The sequence below is a fragment of the Rhincodon typus genome, chromosome 1 (genome assembly GCF_021869965.1).
Source record: "Rhincodon typus isolate 14 chromosome 1, sRhiTyp1.1, whole genome shotgun sequence".
Classification (NCBI taxonomy): Eukaryota; Metazoa; Chordata; class Chondrichthyes; order Orectolobiformes; family Rhincodontidae; genus Rhincodon; species Rhincodon typus.
In genome coordinates, this window is record NC_063332.1 from 161,187,247 (window position 1) to 161,205,418 (window position 18,172).

General features: G+C 42.1%; 1 protein-coding gene across 2 annotated transcripts in view; it reads left to right on the plus strand.

Annotated features, from left to right (window-relative positions):
- Nucleotides 1-18,172, plus strand: part of LOC109927406 (limbin) — a 161,807-nt gene that overhangs the window by 89,195 nt on the left and 54,440 nt on the right. For both annotated transcript variants that reach the window (XM_048605505.1, XM_048605510.1), the window contains 2 exons: nucleotides 4,569-4,764; nucleotides 11,405-11,533. In XM_048605505.1, the coding sequence (XP_048461462.1) occupies nucleotides 4,569-4,764; nucleotides 11,405-11,533 (325 nt within the window). The remainder of the gene's footprint in view (nucleotides 1-4,568; nucleotides 4,765-11,404; nucleotides 11,534-18,172) is intronic.

Below are 18,172 nucleotides of genomic sequence, written 5' to 3' on the forward strand. Positions count from 1 at the left end.
AATGTGTACATCGCCTTAATAGACTTAGGCAAGCTAGCCAGAAAGATAATTAGAGCATCTGCACAAAATGCACTTCCAAAGTGAACATTTCCAGTTATATTTTGTTATATAAAGCACTGATATTAGAAGAGATCTGTTTCAATAAATTTTATCCTTGTTGCCAATTAAGTATTATGTTTATGTGTAAAGCAATTTAAACATGAATGAGATGAGCCACTGGACCAACTGTTATTTCCCATTTAAGATGAAAAAGAGACTTGAATGTACATAATCTTGTTTGTGTTTTCTGGAATTCTACTTGTCTATCTTGAGGAGCTCATGGCGATTTTTCTTGCCCTTACTTGTAGTATGTAAGCTTGGGATATACATTTTTCCAGCAAGGCTAGTGTTTATTGCCCATCCCAAATTGTACTTGAAGAGATGGTGGTGAGCTGCCTTCTGAAACCAGTCCTTATCTAATGCTGCCCTCATTATTGAACTTTTCCCACAGAACTGAATGTGATAGGTTATTATATGCATTATGATAAGTTTGACTGGATGATTGACTTTTCATATTCCAAGGTTTCTTGTGTGAAAGCATCAAAATCAATATGGAAATTTCTGTACTATTGTTATCAAACGTTATTTTGAGCAGAAATGGAGGGTGGAACTTTCCCCTTCCTTGTGTGGTGAAGAAGGTGTAAAAATGTGGAGAAAATGAAAATATCAGTTTCTCAACATCAAAACAAAATTTTCAATTTCAGATCTTAAATAGCGACTTCCAAATCTCACCATTTGAGCAGTGACTACTTCATTTCCATGCATTTGCACCTCACTAATGGTCCAATTCACCTTATTTATGCACCAGTTCTGGTTTTTCTTTCCTTCTGCAAGAAACCAGACGGTGTAAATTCCCGACATGTAAGTCAGAGATGGGTACCTGGTTGCTGCAGCTCACCAAATGCTTGAGCTGGGCCATTGTGCAAATGCTTCTCCACAACAATGTCCCTTATGCTCCACGGCAATTTTGACACCAGTCAGCAGTGGCAAACCACCAGTTTCACTGTAATGTTATCTCTATTCTGGGACCATCTCAGACCACTTCAGCCATTCAATATTTTCCTTTAGAGTGCAGGGATATATATGTCTTGCATGTTTCTGCCAGGTCACCCTGCATGCAGGGACACACGTATATTTCACGGATCTAGAGATGTTATGGCTCTTAGCTTCATTTCTAAGTGCTAACTATGACTCTATGATTCATTTTGCACCTACCTGAAAGCTGCCAGTCTCTGTATGCTTTACATTGCTTTGTTAGCACACACTCAATGACTTCAGCGCTGACTTACAGGCCACCAGCCTCTGTGTGGGTCACATTGTTTTCTTAGCACACAGAGCCTTCAGCACTGACTTAGAGGCTGCCAGCTTCTGTGGCCTGCATTGCTTTTTAGTGCAGACACAGAGGAAGGCAACTTGTCACAGTGGGGAGCATGGAATTGTCAATGGGGTGGACTTGTTGCTGCATGACACTGTGTGCTGCATCAACATCTCTCATGCAGCATTTGCCATCAGTTAGTGCAGCAAACATGCTGCATGTGCTTCAGGCAAATGGAAATTTATGAATCAAAGAAAAGCACTCCTTAGTGGGGTCGGGGTGACTACGGGCACTTGAGTCAGTCAGTCAAGATGCTCATCCTATTCCACTCCAGTGAGTTGGTCACAGTCGATCAGGTCTGAGATCAGTGTCCTTGTATTCTGGGGAATGGCCCACGGTCAATCTTGCAGGCCAGTTGAAAGCAGCCCATGGATGACAGGTAGGTCAGTTGAATAGCTGTTGAGATATCAGTCAGGGGAATGGACGACTCCTTCCTGCTATGAGGCAAAGGGAGGCGTTGATGATGATGAAACAGCAGTTAGACGCGATGCAAGAGCAGGAGAGGTGGTGAGTTTTCTCCAGTGAGTGAGTGGGAAGGGTCAATAATGAGGGCTAATGAGATGGGTGAACGCCCTTGAGAAGACATGATGCTTGACAATAGTGAGAGTTGAATTCCACGAGCATCGGTGAGAAGCATGTGCTGTGGCAGCATTACAGTGAGTGGTGGCCCTTTGCGTGTGAAGAAACTAGCAAAGAGAAGATGGCGGTACTTGCCCTTGCAGAGCACAGAAGATCATTGATCTTCTTCCTGCATTGCTAGGCCTCCTGCTTTACCCAGGATACAGGCTCCAGGCTGGTTCAGTCAGGTAGCATGGCTTTCCTGTTCCACAGGAAATAGGGCTACCCTCATCTCCACAACACCGTCAATGAACATCTTCTGGTCCTTGTCTGTGAAGTGGAGAATGGGCTAAACTTTCTTCAGGCCGTGTCCTTAGGCACCATGGTGTGAGGTCCTAGCTTGCAGCATCTGAAGTGGTACACAACTGGTTTTTAAATGAGGCGTTAGTGCTGTGACAACCAAGAGTTCTTGACAAGGGTGAATAATTCTGCCTCTCCAACCATACACTTCCTCAAGGAATGTGCTGAAGAACTCATAATGAGGCAATGAGCAGAATCAGTGTGGAAAGAGGCCATTTGGCCCCTTGAGTCCACATCGACCCTCTGAAGAACAGCCCTATACGCTATCCCCATAACCCCACATTTTACCATGGCTAATCCACTCCCTGGGCACTACGGACAATTTAGCATGGCCAATCCACCTAAGATAGCTGGCAGAAAAAATTCTGAGTCATGGCAGTGTAGGTACCATAAATCGCAATCAACAAAATATTTTAAACAAAAAAGATTCTGAATTATATTTTACTTGGTTATCCTGCCCTAAGCCAGGCAGAATCTCAGTCAGGAAATTGGCAATGAGTCATCCAGTTGCTTCCCTGCTCTTTTCCAGCATTGCTACAGCTGTTTGCCCTTTCCCCATCTGCTGCCTGTAAATGCCAGTGGGTCCTTGTTCCCAAGTCCATTTCCAACACTTTGCAGGGACTGTCAGCTTGCCTTTAGTACAATGCCAGGAATGAGCTGAAGTCTATTCAGAAAGAAGGAAAAATCAGAAGAGCAGCTTCACTTTGCTCAATTTTTCTGCCTCACCCTTTACGAAGATCTGAACCAGGATAGTCACAAAAAGACTGATCAATCCAGTCTGTCCCACACAATTGTGAAACCCTGACTAACATAACAAAAGCCTTGTCATTGCCTGGGAAAGTATATGTGTGATATATATATATAAATACAGGCCAATTTTCAGGAAAAGATTTTAAAATATTCCTAGTAAGATTTCAGGCTCAGCCTTTAGTAGATGTGCTGTGATCCTTGACACTCCTTCTCTTCCTTTTCTGGCCCTCTGTATTCCAGTGCCACAGTGACAATCACACTGTACTAACTGGGTTTTTGTTAGTCCCATCAGTGGACTCTTGCTTACTGGCAAGACTCCAACAAGGCTATACCTCGTACAGACAATAACTTAGAATGAAAGAACAGACCAAGGCTCCAACAATCATCAAGTCCTGTGCTGACCCCATAGATTTGAGCAATAGAAAAACGCAGCTCTTTTGTTTTTATCTCTTGATCTTACGATTCCGTTTAATTTTTTTTATATTTTAAAAAGTTGCGCAGCTATAACCAATCATTCTACATATAAGTATTGTGGTCAAAACTGATTTTGATTGGCTGCCTTATTGTGATAATATGAAGTTGTGTTACAATTGTGTTTAATGTTTTATGAGCACTTGAAATCAATATTGGGTATTAAACTACATTGCTGTGTGGCTAGGACTCTCAAACTACTTTTTGTTCAGCTTACAAATCATGGTACACAGGAGTAGTAATTGTGTGAATTATGATAATAGCTGACATCTGTACTACCATCTGCTGTGCCAGCAGGGCAAATATTTTAAAGTACATTTTCTGGGGCTTTGAGTGCCAGTTCACTGAATCTTGTAGAGCTTTCACAGCACTTCAATGTTTTTTAAATGCATTCTAAGTAGTTCCACAGAACTGGCTTGTGATAAATCCACTTGTTAACCCTGATGTTCTCCATCCTTCTCCATGTGAATTTGACTTAAGCTGTAGTTTTGAGGCTTTGGAAATCGTGTGAGCATTAATGTAGATTAAAAATGTGGACAAGTTCATCTCCAAATCTTTTCATTTTGATTGATTTAACAAGATGTCAGTGAAACAATGGACTACGACATGAGTTCATATTTAAAACCAGGGGCAAAGAATGTATCCGTAAATAATGTTGTGAAAAGTATTAGAATGTCAACTTTTCATTGCTTCCAAACAACTATAAAAATGTTTCATGTAGCAGTAGTAATGTACTCTTTATTCAGATTCCAACTGGGGAGTTTTGGAAAATATGGTAAGCAAAATTCTCTGAAGAGACTGGAGTCAGCTCACTTAACTATATAGGATGGTTAAATGGCCAAAGAAAGACCTATTAAAGTAATGATATAACAAAAAAAGGTGTTTTACAGCCTCCACACAAGTTAGATATGTGATGGCTATCTGTGAAGTGAACTGTTTCAATGTAATGTACCCCTGTTTCTTTTTTGTTTATCCCTTGGATTAATCTAGTGATTCACTTCTATTTTCTTTAAAGAAACTTAATGAAAAGTCCACTCTTACTTTCTGAAGATGAATTTCAAAAGATGATGCTGACTTACCTTGAGAATTTCTGCAAAATGGATAATAGTTTGTCTCTTCCTAAGTTGTGTGAGAGGTCCCGAATCCAACAGCGTCTGACAGACTGGAGGAAGACAGAGACAGAAAAACTTGAACAACAGTGGAAGAATTGGGTGAGTGAGTTTGGAGGGGACAACCTTTAGACCTGTGATCTGTTGGTAAAAATTGTTTCTGTTAAATATAGTCATGATTAGTAGAGCTGTATAGCATGGAAATGGATCCTTCGGTCCAACTCGTCCATGCTGACCAGATATCCTAAACTAATCTAATTCCTTTTGCCAGCATTTGGCCCATATGCCTCTAAGCCCTTCCAATTCATGTACCCATCCAGATGCCTTTTAAATGTTGTAATTGTAACAGCCTCCACCAATTCCTCCGGCAGCTCATACCATACACACACCACCCTCTGCATGAAAAAGTTGCCCCTTAGGTTCCTTTTAAATGTTTCTCCTCTCACCTTTAACCTATGCCCTTTAGTTTTGGAATCCGCTACACTTGGGAAAGCACCTTGTCTACTCACCCTATCAATGCCCCTCATGACTTTATTAACTTTTATAAGGTCACCCCTCAGCCTCTGATGCTCCAGGGAAATAGCCCCAGTCTATTCAGCCTCTCGCTGTAGATCAAACCCTCCAACCCTGGCAACATCTTTGTGAATCTTTTCTGAATCCTTTCATGTTTCACACCATCCTTCCTATAGCAGGGAGACCAGAATTGAACGTAGTATTCCAAAAGTGGCCTAACCAATGTCCTGTACAGCCGCAACATGACCTCCCAACTCCTGTACTCAATGCACTGACCAATAAAGGCAAGCATACCAAATACCTTTTTCACTAACCTCTATCTACCTTTGACTCTACTTTCAAGGAACTATGAACCTGCACTCCAAGGTCTCTTCGTTCAGCAACACTCCCCAGGACATTACCATTAAGTGTGTAAGTCCTGTCCTGATTTGCCTTTCCAAAATGCAGCACCTCACATTTATTTAAATTAAACTCAATCTGCTACTCCTTGGCCCACTGGCCCATCTGATCAAGATCCTGTTGTATTCTGAGGTAACCTCTTGACTGTCCACTACACCTCCAATTTTGGTGTCGTCTACAAACTTACTAACCAGACCTCCTATGTTCACACCCAAATCATTTATGAAAATGACAAAAAGCAGTGGACCCAGCACTGATCCTTGTGGCACGCCACTGGCCACAGGCCTCCAGTCTGAAAAGCAACCCTCCACCACCCCCCATGTCCTACCGTCAAGCCAGTTCTGTATCCAAATGGCTCGTTCTCCCTGTATTCCATGTGATCTAACCTTGCTAACCGGTCTACCATGCAGAACCTTGTTGAACACCTTATTGAAGTCCATATGGATAACATCCACCACTCTGCCTTTATCAGTCCTTTTCGTTACTTCAAAAACCTCAATTAAGTTAGTGAGACACAATTTCCCATGCACAAAGCCATGTTCACTATCTCTAATCAATCCTTGCCTTTCCATGTACATGTAAATCCTGTGTCTCGGGATCCCCTCCAACAACTTGCCCACCACCGATGACAGGCTCACCAGTCTAGAGTTCCCTGGCTTTTCCTTACTACCTTTCTTAAATAGTGGCACCACATTAGCCAACCTCTTGCATTCCAACACCTCACCTGTGGCTATTGATGATACAAATATCTCAGCAAGGGGCCCAGCAATCACTTCCGTAGCTTCCCACAGAGTTCTAGGGTACACCTGATCCAGTCCCAGGGATTTACCCACCTTTGTGTTTTAAGACATCCAGCAACACCACCTCTATAATGATGTGGTTGGAGCAATAATCTGGTGGATTTAGTTAAGCCATTCAACATTAAAGGCTAAAGTGCAAGCCTGCGGGTGAACAGCCTCATTTCTAACATAGGGCTAAAAAGCATATTGACCTGAACGTTTACTGACAATCATGATTTGTCTTAATTTCAGTCTCAAAAATTTCAGGTAACTTGTGTTTTTCTGCTTATTTGCACCCACTTGGCTAACTTCAGTTCATAAATTAGATTTTTTTAACTGGCATTTCAAATTATGGAACAAGAACAAAGAACAAAGAAAATTACAGTACAGGAATAGGCCCTTCGGCCCTCCAAGCCTGCACCAACATGCTGCCTGTCACAACTGAAACCCCCTACCCTTCCCAGGGACCATATCCCTCTATTCCCATCCTATTTATGTATTTGTCAAGACACCCTTTAAAAGTCACTATAGTATCTGCTTCCACTACCTCCCCCAGCAGCGAGTTCCAGGTACCCACCATCCTCTGTGTAAAAAAACTTGCCTCGCACATCACCTTTAAACCTTGCCCCTCGCACCTTAAATCTATGGCCCCTAGTAACTGACTCTTCCACCCTGGGAAAATGTTTCTGACTGTCCACTCTGTCCATGCCCTTAATAATCGTGTAGGCAAAAACCAAAAGAACTGCGGATGCTGTAAATCAGGAACAAAAACAAAGTTGCTGGAAAAGCTCAGCAGGTCTGGCAGCATCTGTGAAGGAGAAAACAGAGTTAACGTTTCGGGTCCGGTGATCCTTCCTCAGAACTGATGGTGGCTGGGAAACGTCAGTTTATATGCAGAAAATAGGGAGGTGGGTGAGATAGGGAGTAAACGATAGGATAAAGCCCAAAGAGAGAGAAAGACAGTTGCACAAAGGAGTTGCTAACGATCAGGCTGGGAGGGTGAATAGTTGTTAATGGGGACTGTTAGTGACTAACAACAGCGGGTGTGTAATGGCAGGCTATGTGGTAACAAGGCCTGGTGCGTGGGGTAGGGGGCTAGGACATGGGAGAGTTCAGGCCCTAAAGTTATTGAACTTAATATTGAGTCCGGAGGGCTGTAGGGCCCCCCAGCGAAAAATGAGGTAAATTCACCTACTGTCCAACCAGCATCCAGAAGATCATCAAACGCCATTTCCGCCACCTCCAGCAAGATGCCACCACCAGACACATATTCCCCTCCCCTCCCTTGTTTGCCTTCCACAGGGACCGTTCCCTCCGGGACACCCTGGTCCACACTTCCTTCACCCCCAACACCTCCCCACAGCCCTATGGCACCTTCCCCTGTAACCGGCCAAGTTGCAATACCTGCCCATTTACCTCCTCCCTCCCCAGTATCCAAGGGCCCAAACATACCTTCCAGGTGAAGCAACACTTCACCTGCACTTTCCAGAATCTAGTCTACTGCATTCGCTGCTCACAATGTGATCTCCTCTACATTGGGGAAACGAAACGTAGACTTGGCGACTACTTCGCAGAACATCTATGTTCTGCCCGCAAAAAAGACCCTGAACTACCTGTTGCCTGCCACTTCAATGCACCACCCTGTTCCCTGGCCAACATCTCTGTCTCTGGCTTGCTGCGGTGTTCCGGTGAAGCCCAACGCAAGCTAGAAGAATAACACCTCATTTTCCACTTGGGGACCCTGCAGCCCTCCGGACTCAATATTGAGTTCAATAATTTTAGGGCCTAAACTCTCCCATGTCCCAGCCCCCTACCCCACACACCAGGCCTTGTTACCACAAAGCCTGCCACTACACACCCCCTGTTGTTAGTCACTAACAGTTCCCATAAACAACTACTCACCCTCCCAGCCTGATCATTAGCAACTCCTTTGTCTGTCCGACTCTCTTTCTCTCTCTTTGGGCTCTATCCTAGCGTTTACTCCCTACCCCACCTACCTCCCTATTTTCTGCATATAAACTGACGTTTTCCCAGCCACCATCAGTTCTGAGGAAGGGTCACCGGACCCAAAACATTACCTCTGTTTTGTCCTTCACAGATGCTGCCAGACCTCCGTAATCTTGTAGACCTCAATCAGGTTGCCCCTCAACCTCCGTCATTCCAGTGAGAACAACCCAAGTTTCTCCAACCTCTCCTCCTAGCTAATGCCCACCATACCAGGCAACATCCTGGTAAATCTTTTCTGTACCCTCTCCAAAGCCACCACATCCTTCTGGTAGTGTGGCCACCAGAATTGAACACAATATTCCAAATGCGGTCTAACTAAGGTTCTATAAAGCTGCAACATTACCTGCCGATTTTTAAACTCCATGCCCCGACCAATGAAGGCAAGCATGCCGTATGCCTTGTTCACTACCTTCTCCACCTGCGTTGCCACTTTTCATAAAATGAAATATCATAGAAGGGATTACCTCTCGGAGCTCTCAAGAAGTTTCAAACTCTGTCCCATGACGTTTAATCTAACTGAAGCATACACAGTCAAGCCAGTGTTTTCCCCATCTGGAAGTAATGCACAAAACTATTAGTGTTCTGGATGTGCAGGTATTGTGATGTCAACTGAGTATCCGGAACAGTCAGGATTTTTATTTTTGCAAAGCTCGATTGCAGTATCGTTGAAATTTTCATTTGCATGTTGTTTGCTGACTTTCCGACTAAAAGATCAAGGCATCAGTGAGAAGGTACTGCCTTCCACTTAAAAGCAGGTAGCACAGAGCCTTGAACTATGCTGCGAAACACAAAAAGGTTGTGAGGAACACAGCAAGGAGGCCAGGATTTCCTGGTAGCCTTAGGGGCGCTATCATAGTGTCATTGCAGACTTCATCTGCATTACTCCAGATTGAGGCAGAAATGGAACAAGTAAATGTCTGCTTAGTCTTAACTGATCCTCTTCTCCTTCTATTGGATTCTGCTTGGCAATGACCATTAAAATCAGCCTCAACCATTCTGCTCGATGAATACCGAAGAAAGTCCTTTCTACTTACATAGTATAGCTGTTGAATAAAACATATTTGAGAATCTTTCCCATGCAGCTTAGTGGTATAATATTCTAAACTGTTGAAATAACTCCACAGAGGCCAGTATCCAGTCACCAAGTCACCCTTTATTTACACGTGCATAGTACTTGACACTGGTCCTGCTTTCTCAGAACCTCTGTTTGTATCTGTCAGCCAGGGCTCCCTGATTAGACCAGGGTAACAGCTCCAATCAGGGAACTCTTATTCTATGGGGTCCACCTGGCTGACCTTATTACAATCACTACACCCGACATTATATAAGAAACAGTGTGATACTTGGGTATTTAGGAACAGTTGTCAATTAGAGATAGTAGCTATGTTTTTAACAATGTTTATTAAGATGGATCAGAAAAATAAATCCCTGTTTTTGTCTTAATGAAAATTATGCTGGATGACTGCAGCCAAAGTTATGGGTGCAACAAAAAAAATAAAAAACTGTAGCAGCATGAAGATCCCTGAATTGAAACAGATCTGTGCTTGTATGATTTATTGAGGGAACATTGATAAGTAGAAATCTTATCAATAAGGATCCAGGACTGTTTATATATAGATCACTTTTACAGATTGCAGTGATCTCTGTTAAAAGGTTCACATTGGCACCACTCACTGATGCAAAAGTGTTATAAATTTGATGTTTGTGTGAGTGGTTTAATTTGCTTCTCTAAGCAGTGAGCCTTTTTGATCTATTCACCTTCATCTTTCCATCTTGACATATTTTCAAATGTGATATGACAGAAATACTCCACAGTTGCTACATGATAATCCACATTAGCCGTGAAACAGAGACTGGGTGGCTTCCTGATAGTTAGAAACACATGAGAATTGCGAGCTGAAAATAAACCACAGCTTCTCATTCAACATTTACCATCCTGGTACACATGATCCAATGATAATGGAGTTTCTGGCTAATCGTGACATAAACTATTCTGTCAGATCAAAGCCAACCCACTTGATAAAGACTCCGGTTTTGGAAAGCACGTTGCTGTGATATATTTCATGCTAGTAGAGATTTATCTTGTGATAAGTCAGCATTGTTAAATCAATTTTGATCCTAGCCTTGCAAAGAATATAATACACAAAAGAAATTTGTGAATAAATGCATTCAAGGGGGAGTGACTGGAACAGGAATGGAACTTTATGGATAAATTCAAGAATATGACCTATTTTTATTCGGAACTGGGTATGGTGATCTGTAACAAGCATAAAAGTGAATGTCAAATATACTCCCAGTTGTAAGTAAATTCCAGAGAAGGTGTAAAGTTTAACTTCGAAAAGAAAGGATAGATATTCTTAGAGTCCCAATATCAGGAGCATCTTAACTGTCACCATTGAGTCATAGCAGCTGATTTGTCTAGAAATTCAATGTGTTTTTATTAATAATACCATATAAGAGCAGGGATAGAAATATAAATATGTCTTGATGTGAGGCCCTTAAAATCTGTGGCATTTTCAGCGTATTGCCATAACTTCAGCGGGAGTACAATATGATGCCTGAAAACTTGGCCTGGGGACCATGTTATGATTACCATATGAGGGCAGAGTCTGCAACCACCTTTTGCTGTGCTCTTGTTGTGAGGGGAGTAAGATCTTTCCATAATCAATTTGTTCCTATGCCTAAATAAATCGGCAAGGTTTAAAAGGTACTGCTTTGGGTCTCGTTTATTTTTGACAGTTAAGACTTGATAGGCCACAGGTCTGTCTGCTGAGTTTCTGGCCTTTCGTCAATGCCAGGCACTTTAAATGGTGCCATTATCCACCATTTTGTATAGTAATTACCCTGTGAATGTGCACGATCAGTGACAGCAACTTTTACTGAAATACAAGTTTTCTATATATGTATTTCTATGTATATGTTTAAGTTTATTTGACACACTGGAAATTTTGGATTGAACCTCTTAGAATTCTGAGATTTAATAAAAAAGAAGCTACTTCTCTGATGATTAATGAAAGATTTTCTGTCTTTTTCCCTCTTTTTAGGGAAAGGTGAAAACTAAGGAAGTGGGACATGGTGACCAGGGCAAACTGTTAGCTCTACAGGAATATATGAGGGACAAAATTAAATTGTATGAGGAAGAAAATGATAAAGTTTATGAAGAAATGAATATGGTAAGCTGGATCAAAGATGTGGAAGCAACTGTTCAGATTTGACTATTTAGGCGTATTGTTTTTGTACAGATTTTTGATGGGGCAATATTTAATTACTAGTTCTTGGCATAACACAAATATTGGCAGCTACACCACATATTCTGCAGACTCAGATTTATAGTCGAATATAAACATAGAATTAATTATTGTTATGGTTAGAAAAGTGTTCCAGCCAAGATCCAACATCAGGCCACGATACAAACTCAATTCTCCAACCAGCTAATGTTATGTATCGCAGTCAGTGAGAAGTGGCCACATTTGTCACTTTTCACCTGTACAGTTGGTAACATCACGGCAAGAAAGGAGGCATCAAGTGTTTCAACAAACCCATTCCCCAAAAACCAGCAAACACTTTCCAATGAACTGTCCATAATTGGGGTAACATCACACAGCTGATAACATAGCTGCATTATCATATTATAGAAGTAAACCACACATTGCTAACAATATCATCATTTCTACTTAAGGATGTGTAAAATTTGTGACACCATAACAGGCCATTTGGCCTAACCATTCCAAGCTGGTGTTTATCCTCATACAAGCAATTTAGTTCCGATTGGATTTACTTCTCTGTTGCAATATCTAATTATTGACATTACCTTTGTCCTCTAATCCAATCCTACCTTGAATAGTGACATAGGAAGGCATTTTAAACAAAACAACTTATTTTTATGTAGTGCCTTTCATGACCTCAGGGTATTACATAGAGTTTACATTCAATGTAAGTGGTGAAAGACTACTTTTGTAATGTAGGAGTCTTTAAACCTTCCACGTCCCCAAGTCCTCAAGTTATATAGATTTGTATTGGGTGCAGTGTAAACATTCCAGAAACATTATACCCAGTTCCAACCTACTTACATCTGATCTTAGGAGTGTTTGCCAACTAATTTGCTCCTATGAGGTGGATTATGTTCATTTAAGTTTTGGAATGGGGCTTTATGCTTCTGATTTAACCTCCATTTTACATTTCATGCTGTTGTGAGGACCCTTCCAGTATTCATATAATTTAAAACCTCACATCTAAGGAATTGTGAAAAATCGGTCAATGTGAAGTACTAGGGAGATAGTAGAACTTTTTGTGAAGGTCACTGAAAGGACACTTTTTAAAATATACTTGAAGTCACATGATTTAAGCCAACTCTTTGAACTTGTTAATTGGAAATCACATATCTTCAGTGCACTATTTGGACTTAATGGAAGCCACACATCTGAGTTTATGGCTGTCAGGAGTTGTGGCTATTTGATATAGCTTTCGAGTTTAGTTTGTGTGTAGCTTGTGAAGAGATGAAATCCCCAGCCTAGCATAGCCCAGCCTTTGTCACATTTCTGAGAAACCTTTGTGAGGTACTAATCAGAGAGCTAAAATATTGAAACAGCTGTTCTCCCTGAAAGGCTTCTGGAAGACTTCCTCTGGACATTTCCTGAACAAACTGCATCTGAAGAGATCCTCAGTAATAACTGTATGCATATAGTGGCAACTATTTGTGTCTAGTGACGTTGTCTAAATGTGGAAGGATGTCAGTCTGAAAGCCATCTGGAATATTTCCTATATTTTATTCATATATATATACACTCATTTTAACAAAGATTTGGCCAAAAAGTTGTTTTTTCTGAAGTTAATCTCTGCAGAAAGGGTTTCTTTTATTTTTCCTTCTTTTAACTGTTGTGTATGTGTGTGTGTGTGCATGTTTGTGTTTAGAAGGGTAAATATTTATACTTTTATATTTCAAAATGCCTGTCAACCTGCTTTGCATCTTTTGTTGATTGGTCTTCGGGGTGAGTTTGCTTACTACAGGGTATTTTACTTATGTGGCAATTCTTATGTTATTTCTGTAACATAAGTGAGTATTGTAGTCTTGAAGAATCCAACATATGTTTATTACAGCTAATTATTTTATTCAAGTACTATAGTCACAAGCACATAAATGCCTAGGTTAACATTACGTTAGAACTTTGCCACTGGAAGCAGGCTTCCATGTTGTATATCATGCTGTAAGTGACCTGAGAGAAGGAGTGAAATATAAGACCTTTATACCTTTAGTTCATATGCTACAATACAGTCATGATATTATGAGAGTGCCTCTTAAAGGTATTCTGACTGTGACCATCTTTTCAAAATAAATCAATCATTTTGTTTACTAATGACACCTGATGGATTTTTTTTTCTGAACCCAATATAGATGAAGTACGTATTTGGTAATGGATAAAACATTTCAATATATTTTAAGACCAGTGGGATAGTGAAACTAGATGGAGACTGCTCCAACCTCAGACTTAACAATACTGGGTAACTGGGTTTCCCAACCAGACCCACTCCTCCCTAACTTTTGGGTTTCCTCCGGGTGCTCCGGTTTCCTCCCACAATCCAAAGATGTGCAGGCCAGGTGGATTGGCCATGCTAAATTGCCCGTAGTGTTCAGGGATAGATAGGTTTTAGAGGGATGGGTCTGGGTGGGATGCTCCAAGGGTCAGTGTGGACTTGTTGGGCTGAAGGGCCTGTTTCCACACTGTAGGGATTCTATGATTTTATGATTCTATGATTGCCATCTCTCACAGCCAATGTCTTCAATCCCCACTTTCTTCATTAGGCCTCTGACTGTATGATCAGTGCTCTGTATGCTTGTGTGTACCTACACGATGTGGACTACTACAGTTTAAAATGGCAGGTCATCACCACTTTTCAAGGGCAGGTAAAGATAGGGAAATATATCCTGGCCTAGCCAGTGATGCGCTCACTAATTTTATTTTAAATCCGTGGTCCGCAATTCATAATCTCTCCATTCATGTTTGTGCCTTGGTGCTGAAGGCTGGCTTCTTAAAGGCCAGTGATCTCTTCATCCTCTTGCTGGCTGCGCACAAGTGGAAACAAAACATGTTAATCCGGGCCCACTTTATAATTCAGCAGAACCGAAGGGAAACCCATTTTTCCACAAAACTGCACCTTCCACCCGCTCTGCTACGTAACAACTGGTGTCTCATTCCTGGTTCAGCCGTGAACCTTGGATGTGATTGTTTTTCCAGCTTCATGTCTCTTTTGCCTTGTTCTCCCTAACCTTGAAGGCAAGCTGTTACTCCCTGCTATCAGACCATCTCATCCTGCTTTATTCAGTCTCCCTCTATAATTGACCATTTTCTCAGATAGCGAATGCAGCAAGGCCCATCCCTAGACTTGAAGTACCCACAACCTTGACAATGCCATGGAAAGACCCTGAATATACAGACTCCATCCCTCTGACTGACTGTGCCCTATCCACCAAATAGATCTTACAGGGCAGCCCCGACTGACAACAGCCCATTCTCAGACTGAATCTTCACGATGGCCCACCAGCAAGACCCAGACAGATTTTGGTTATCTTCCAGGACTGACAGTAACCCAATCTCTGGACTGAAATGATACTAATCCCCAAACTTGCAGCAAATCAATTGCATAACTGACCACCAACTCTCAGACTGGAAATGATCCAGCCACTGGACTGATTGTGACAGTCTTGCCCTGACTAACTGGAGATCACTCTAGCCCCATTAAGCTTGCCCCCTCTTTAATTTCCATACATCCCATACTTTTCAGGTACATACAGTGTGTTTGTTGTGTAAACTACTGGTACATTTATATTGACATAGCATTGTTTCGTAGTGTCATGTCCTCCTCACTTTCACATTGACACTTCACAATTTCCTACAGCCACATGTTGCTGTCTTTCATTTGCTGTTAAAGTGACCGTCTCAGCCACAAGCTACCTGTTTACTCTACGTTTTACAGCGCCATTCAGAGTCTAGGGCTGCTGCCTGATTCGGTCTGCTAAAGTGAGAAACTGAAGCCTTTCATGATCTTTTTTCCAGTTGGGGCAATCTGTGTACCAGCAGGTTCAAAAACAGCTTCTTCCCCGCTGTCATTAGACTTCTGAACAGACCTCTCAAATTTGAACTTTAATGCTGATCTCACTCTTTGTGCACCTTCTCTGGAGCCGTAACGTGGTATTCCTCGCTCTGTTCTATTATCATATGCACTTTGTATGGTATAATTTGCCTGTACTGCACACGAAACAGATCTTTTCACTGTATCTAGGTACATGTGACAATAATAAATCAAATCAAATCAAATCAATGGGCCAGGGACACATACAGCCTGGGTTCCCATGGAGGCACCTACTGCAGGTGTAGAATTGACAGCAAAAGTGGACAAATTTTGAAATCAAGGTATTGAGGAGGTCTTGGTGGAGGCAGCCCAAGTTATGTACTCATCCACATGGGAGGCCAAAGAGCAAAGTTGCCAAGTACACCCTGTACTGATTCGCAGAAGTTAATTCTGGTGAGTTGTATAATAAATGAGATGCAAATGGATATAGACAGGCTTTTCACTGCCTGAGGCCAAGAAATTCAAGTCGAAACTTATCTCCATGGCGAGAATCTGATTTTTGGTCTCTGGCCCAATAGCCTCATCACATCTGCCATTATTCTCACTATGTCAGTCAGTGGAAAATCCTGGCATGTGTCTTATTTTTGTTATTTGTTGTGGAGGATATATTCAGCATTTCTTTTAAACTCGAGGGCATATACGTTGAATAATTAAGAAGTGTCTGTCTGTGCATACCAATATATACATGTGGATAGCTCAAAGACCACTCCCTGTAAAATCAGGGGAGTCCAAAAATCAGACAGTTTTAGAATTATGCAAGTGTCAATAATAGTTCAGTAAAATTGAAACAGAATAACTGACCTGGATAGTTCAGTTAGGCTGTGCGTTGATATAGTGTGACTCCTGACTAGTTACTGGCTTAACAAGCCACTCTAGCCAATGTCCAGTAACCCTTGACCCCACCCAACATTTTTTAACCTGAATTGCACATGGCCCAAGCCATCCTACACAAAACCGGAAAATGTCCAAAATAGGGCACAACCAAGTCTGCTGGGATTGAGGTGCGGCACCAAAAATGAAGTTAAGACCAACTTTTACGCAGTCCTGTCCTTATTTCTGGCCAAACTGGCACACTATTGAGAAATTTTGGACAGTGGACTGGTGTTAGCAATGATCGAACTTCCTTCATGAACCAAGGCAGGTTTTTGCTCTCGTCTGGAGCACGTCCTGAATGGAAAGTGATGTCATCTCCACGGAACAGGTCTTCACAAAGGATATAAGCCCAGAGGTGCACTGTGGTTGTGGCTGTTTGACACCTCATCCACCATACTAATACCACCTGAAGTATAGGCATCTAGGACCCTTGCCTGAATTAGAAATTTGCCTTTTGGCATTAACAAATCTAAGCCTAGTATCTCCTTCTAGATCCCGTCCCACAATTGGATTGATTTGAATTCTGGCTATCAGTGAGCCGACAGCCTTCAGAAGAGTTGTACCTACACACTGCCGAGCCAATAGTTTGAACAGAGACTTGTAGAGGCCACGCTGAGAAAGATAAGTTTCTCTTAGCTGAATGCAAAGCAGTAAAGACCAACATTGCTCCTCCAAGCTCTGCAACAGCTCTGAAGATGGTTGTCAACTTCCATGACCTACTCCAGCATCCCCTCTCGATGGTGCCCCATCTCCCACCTGATTGCCCTTTCCTTCCTTGGTCTTGATCCTAACTTCCCTTCCAATTGTCACCTCTTCCTGATTGCTTCAACAACCCTGCTCTCAGAATCTACTATTCGACCCATGCTTGGTGACGCAGCATAATAGATATCTACATCAGGAGAGTATCCTAGGTGAGAAAATGCGACCAATAGGGAGCATCTTAACAAATGGCGTTTAAGGGTCCTATTGCCCGACTGTGCCATTATCAGCTCAATCTTCCAGCAGCTTCCCAACAAAGATAAACTTAAACAGAATTCCTAATTAAGTGGGCATCTGATGAAATGCCCTATTCCAATGAAATCCTGCTTCATTGTAAGTCTGCATAGTTGGTTTTGGTTTTGCTAATAGGGTGCACAGGTTCTGTGTTTTTAAAAACAACCAAAGGAACTGCGGATGCTGGAAATCAGAAACAAATCAGAAGTTGCTGGAAAATCTCAGCAGGCCTGGCAGCATCTGTGGAGAGAAATCAGTTAACGCTTTGGGTCCAGTGACCCTACTTCAGAACTGATGGTAGCTGGGAAAAGAATGGTTTTTAGACAGAAGATAGGGTGTGGGGTAGGGGAGAGAGTAAACGATAGTTGGAGATAGAGCCAAAACAGAGAGAAAAACAGTTGGACAGAAAAGGAGTGGATAAAGGTCAGTATGATGAAATGAATTGCTGCTGGAGTGGACCAATAGTGACTGACAACGGGTAGTGTGTGGTAACAGCCCGTGTGAAGCCAAGGCCTGGCGTGTGGGGTTGGGGGGAAAAGCATGGGGAAAGGTGCTCAATATCTAAAATTGTTGAGCTCGATATTAAGTACAGAAGGCTGCAGGGTTCCCAAGTGGAAAATGAGGTACTGCTCTTCCAGCTTGTGCTGAGCTTCGCTGGAGCACTGCAGCAAACCTGAGACAGAGATATTGGCCAGGGAACAGGGTGGTGCTTTGAAGTGGCCGACAATGGAAAGCTCAAGATTTTTGTTTAAAGGACATAACATGGGTGTTCTGTGAAGCAGTCCTCCAGTTTGTGCTGTGTTTGCTGCTCTGGAGGA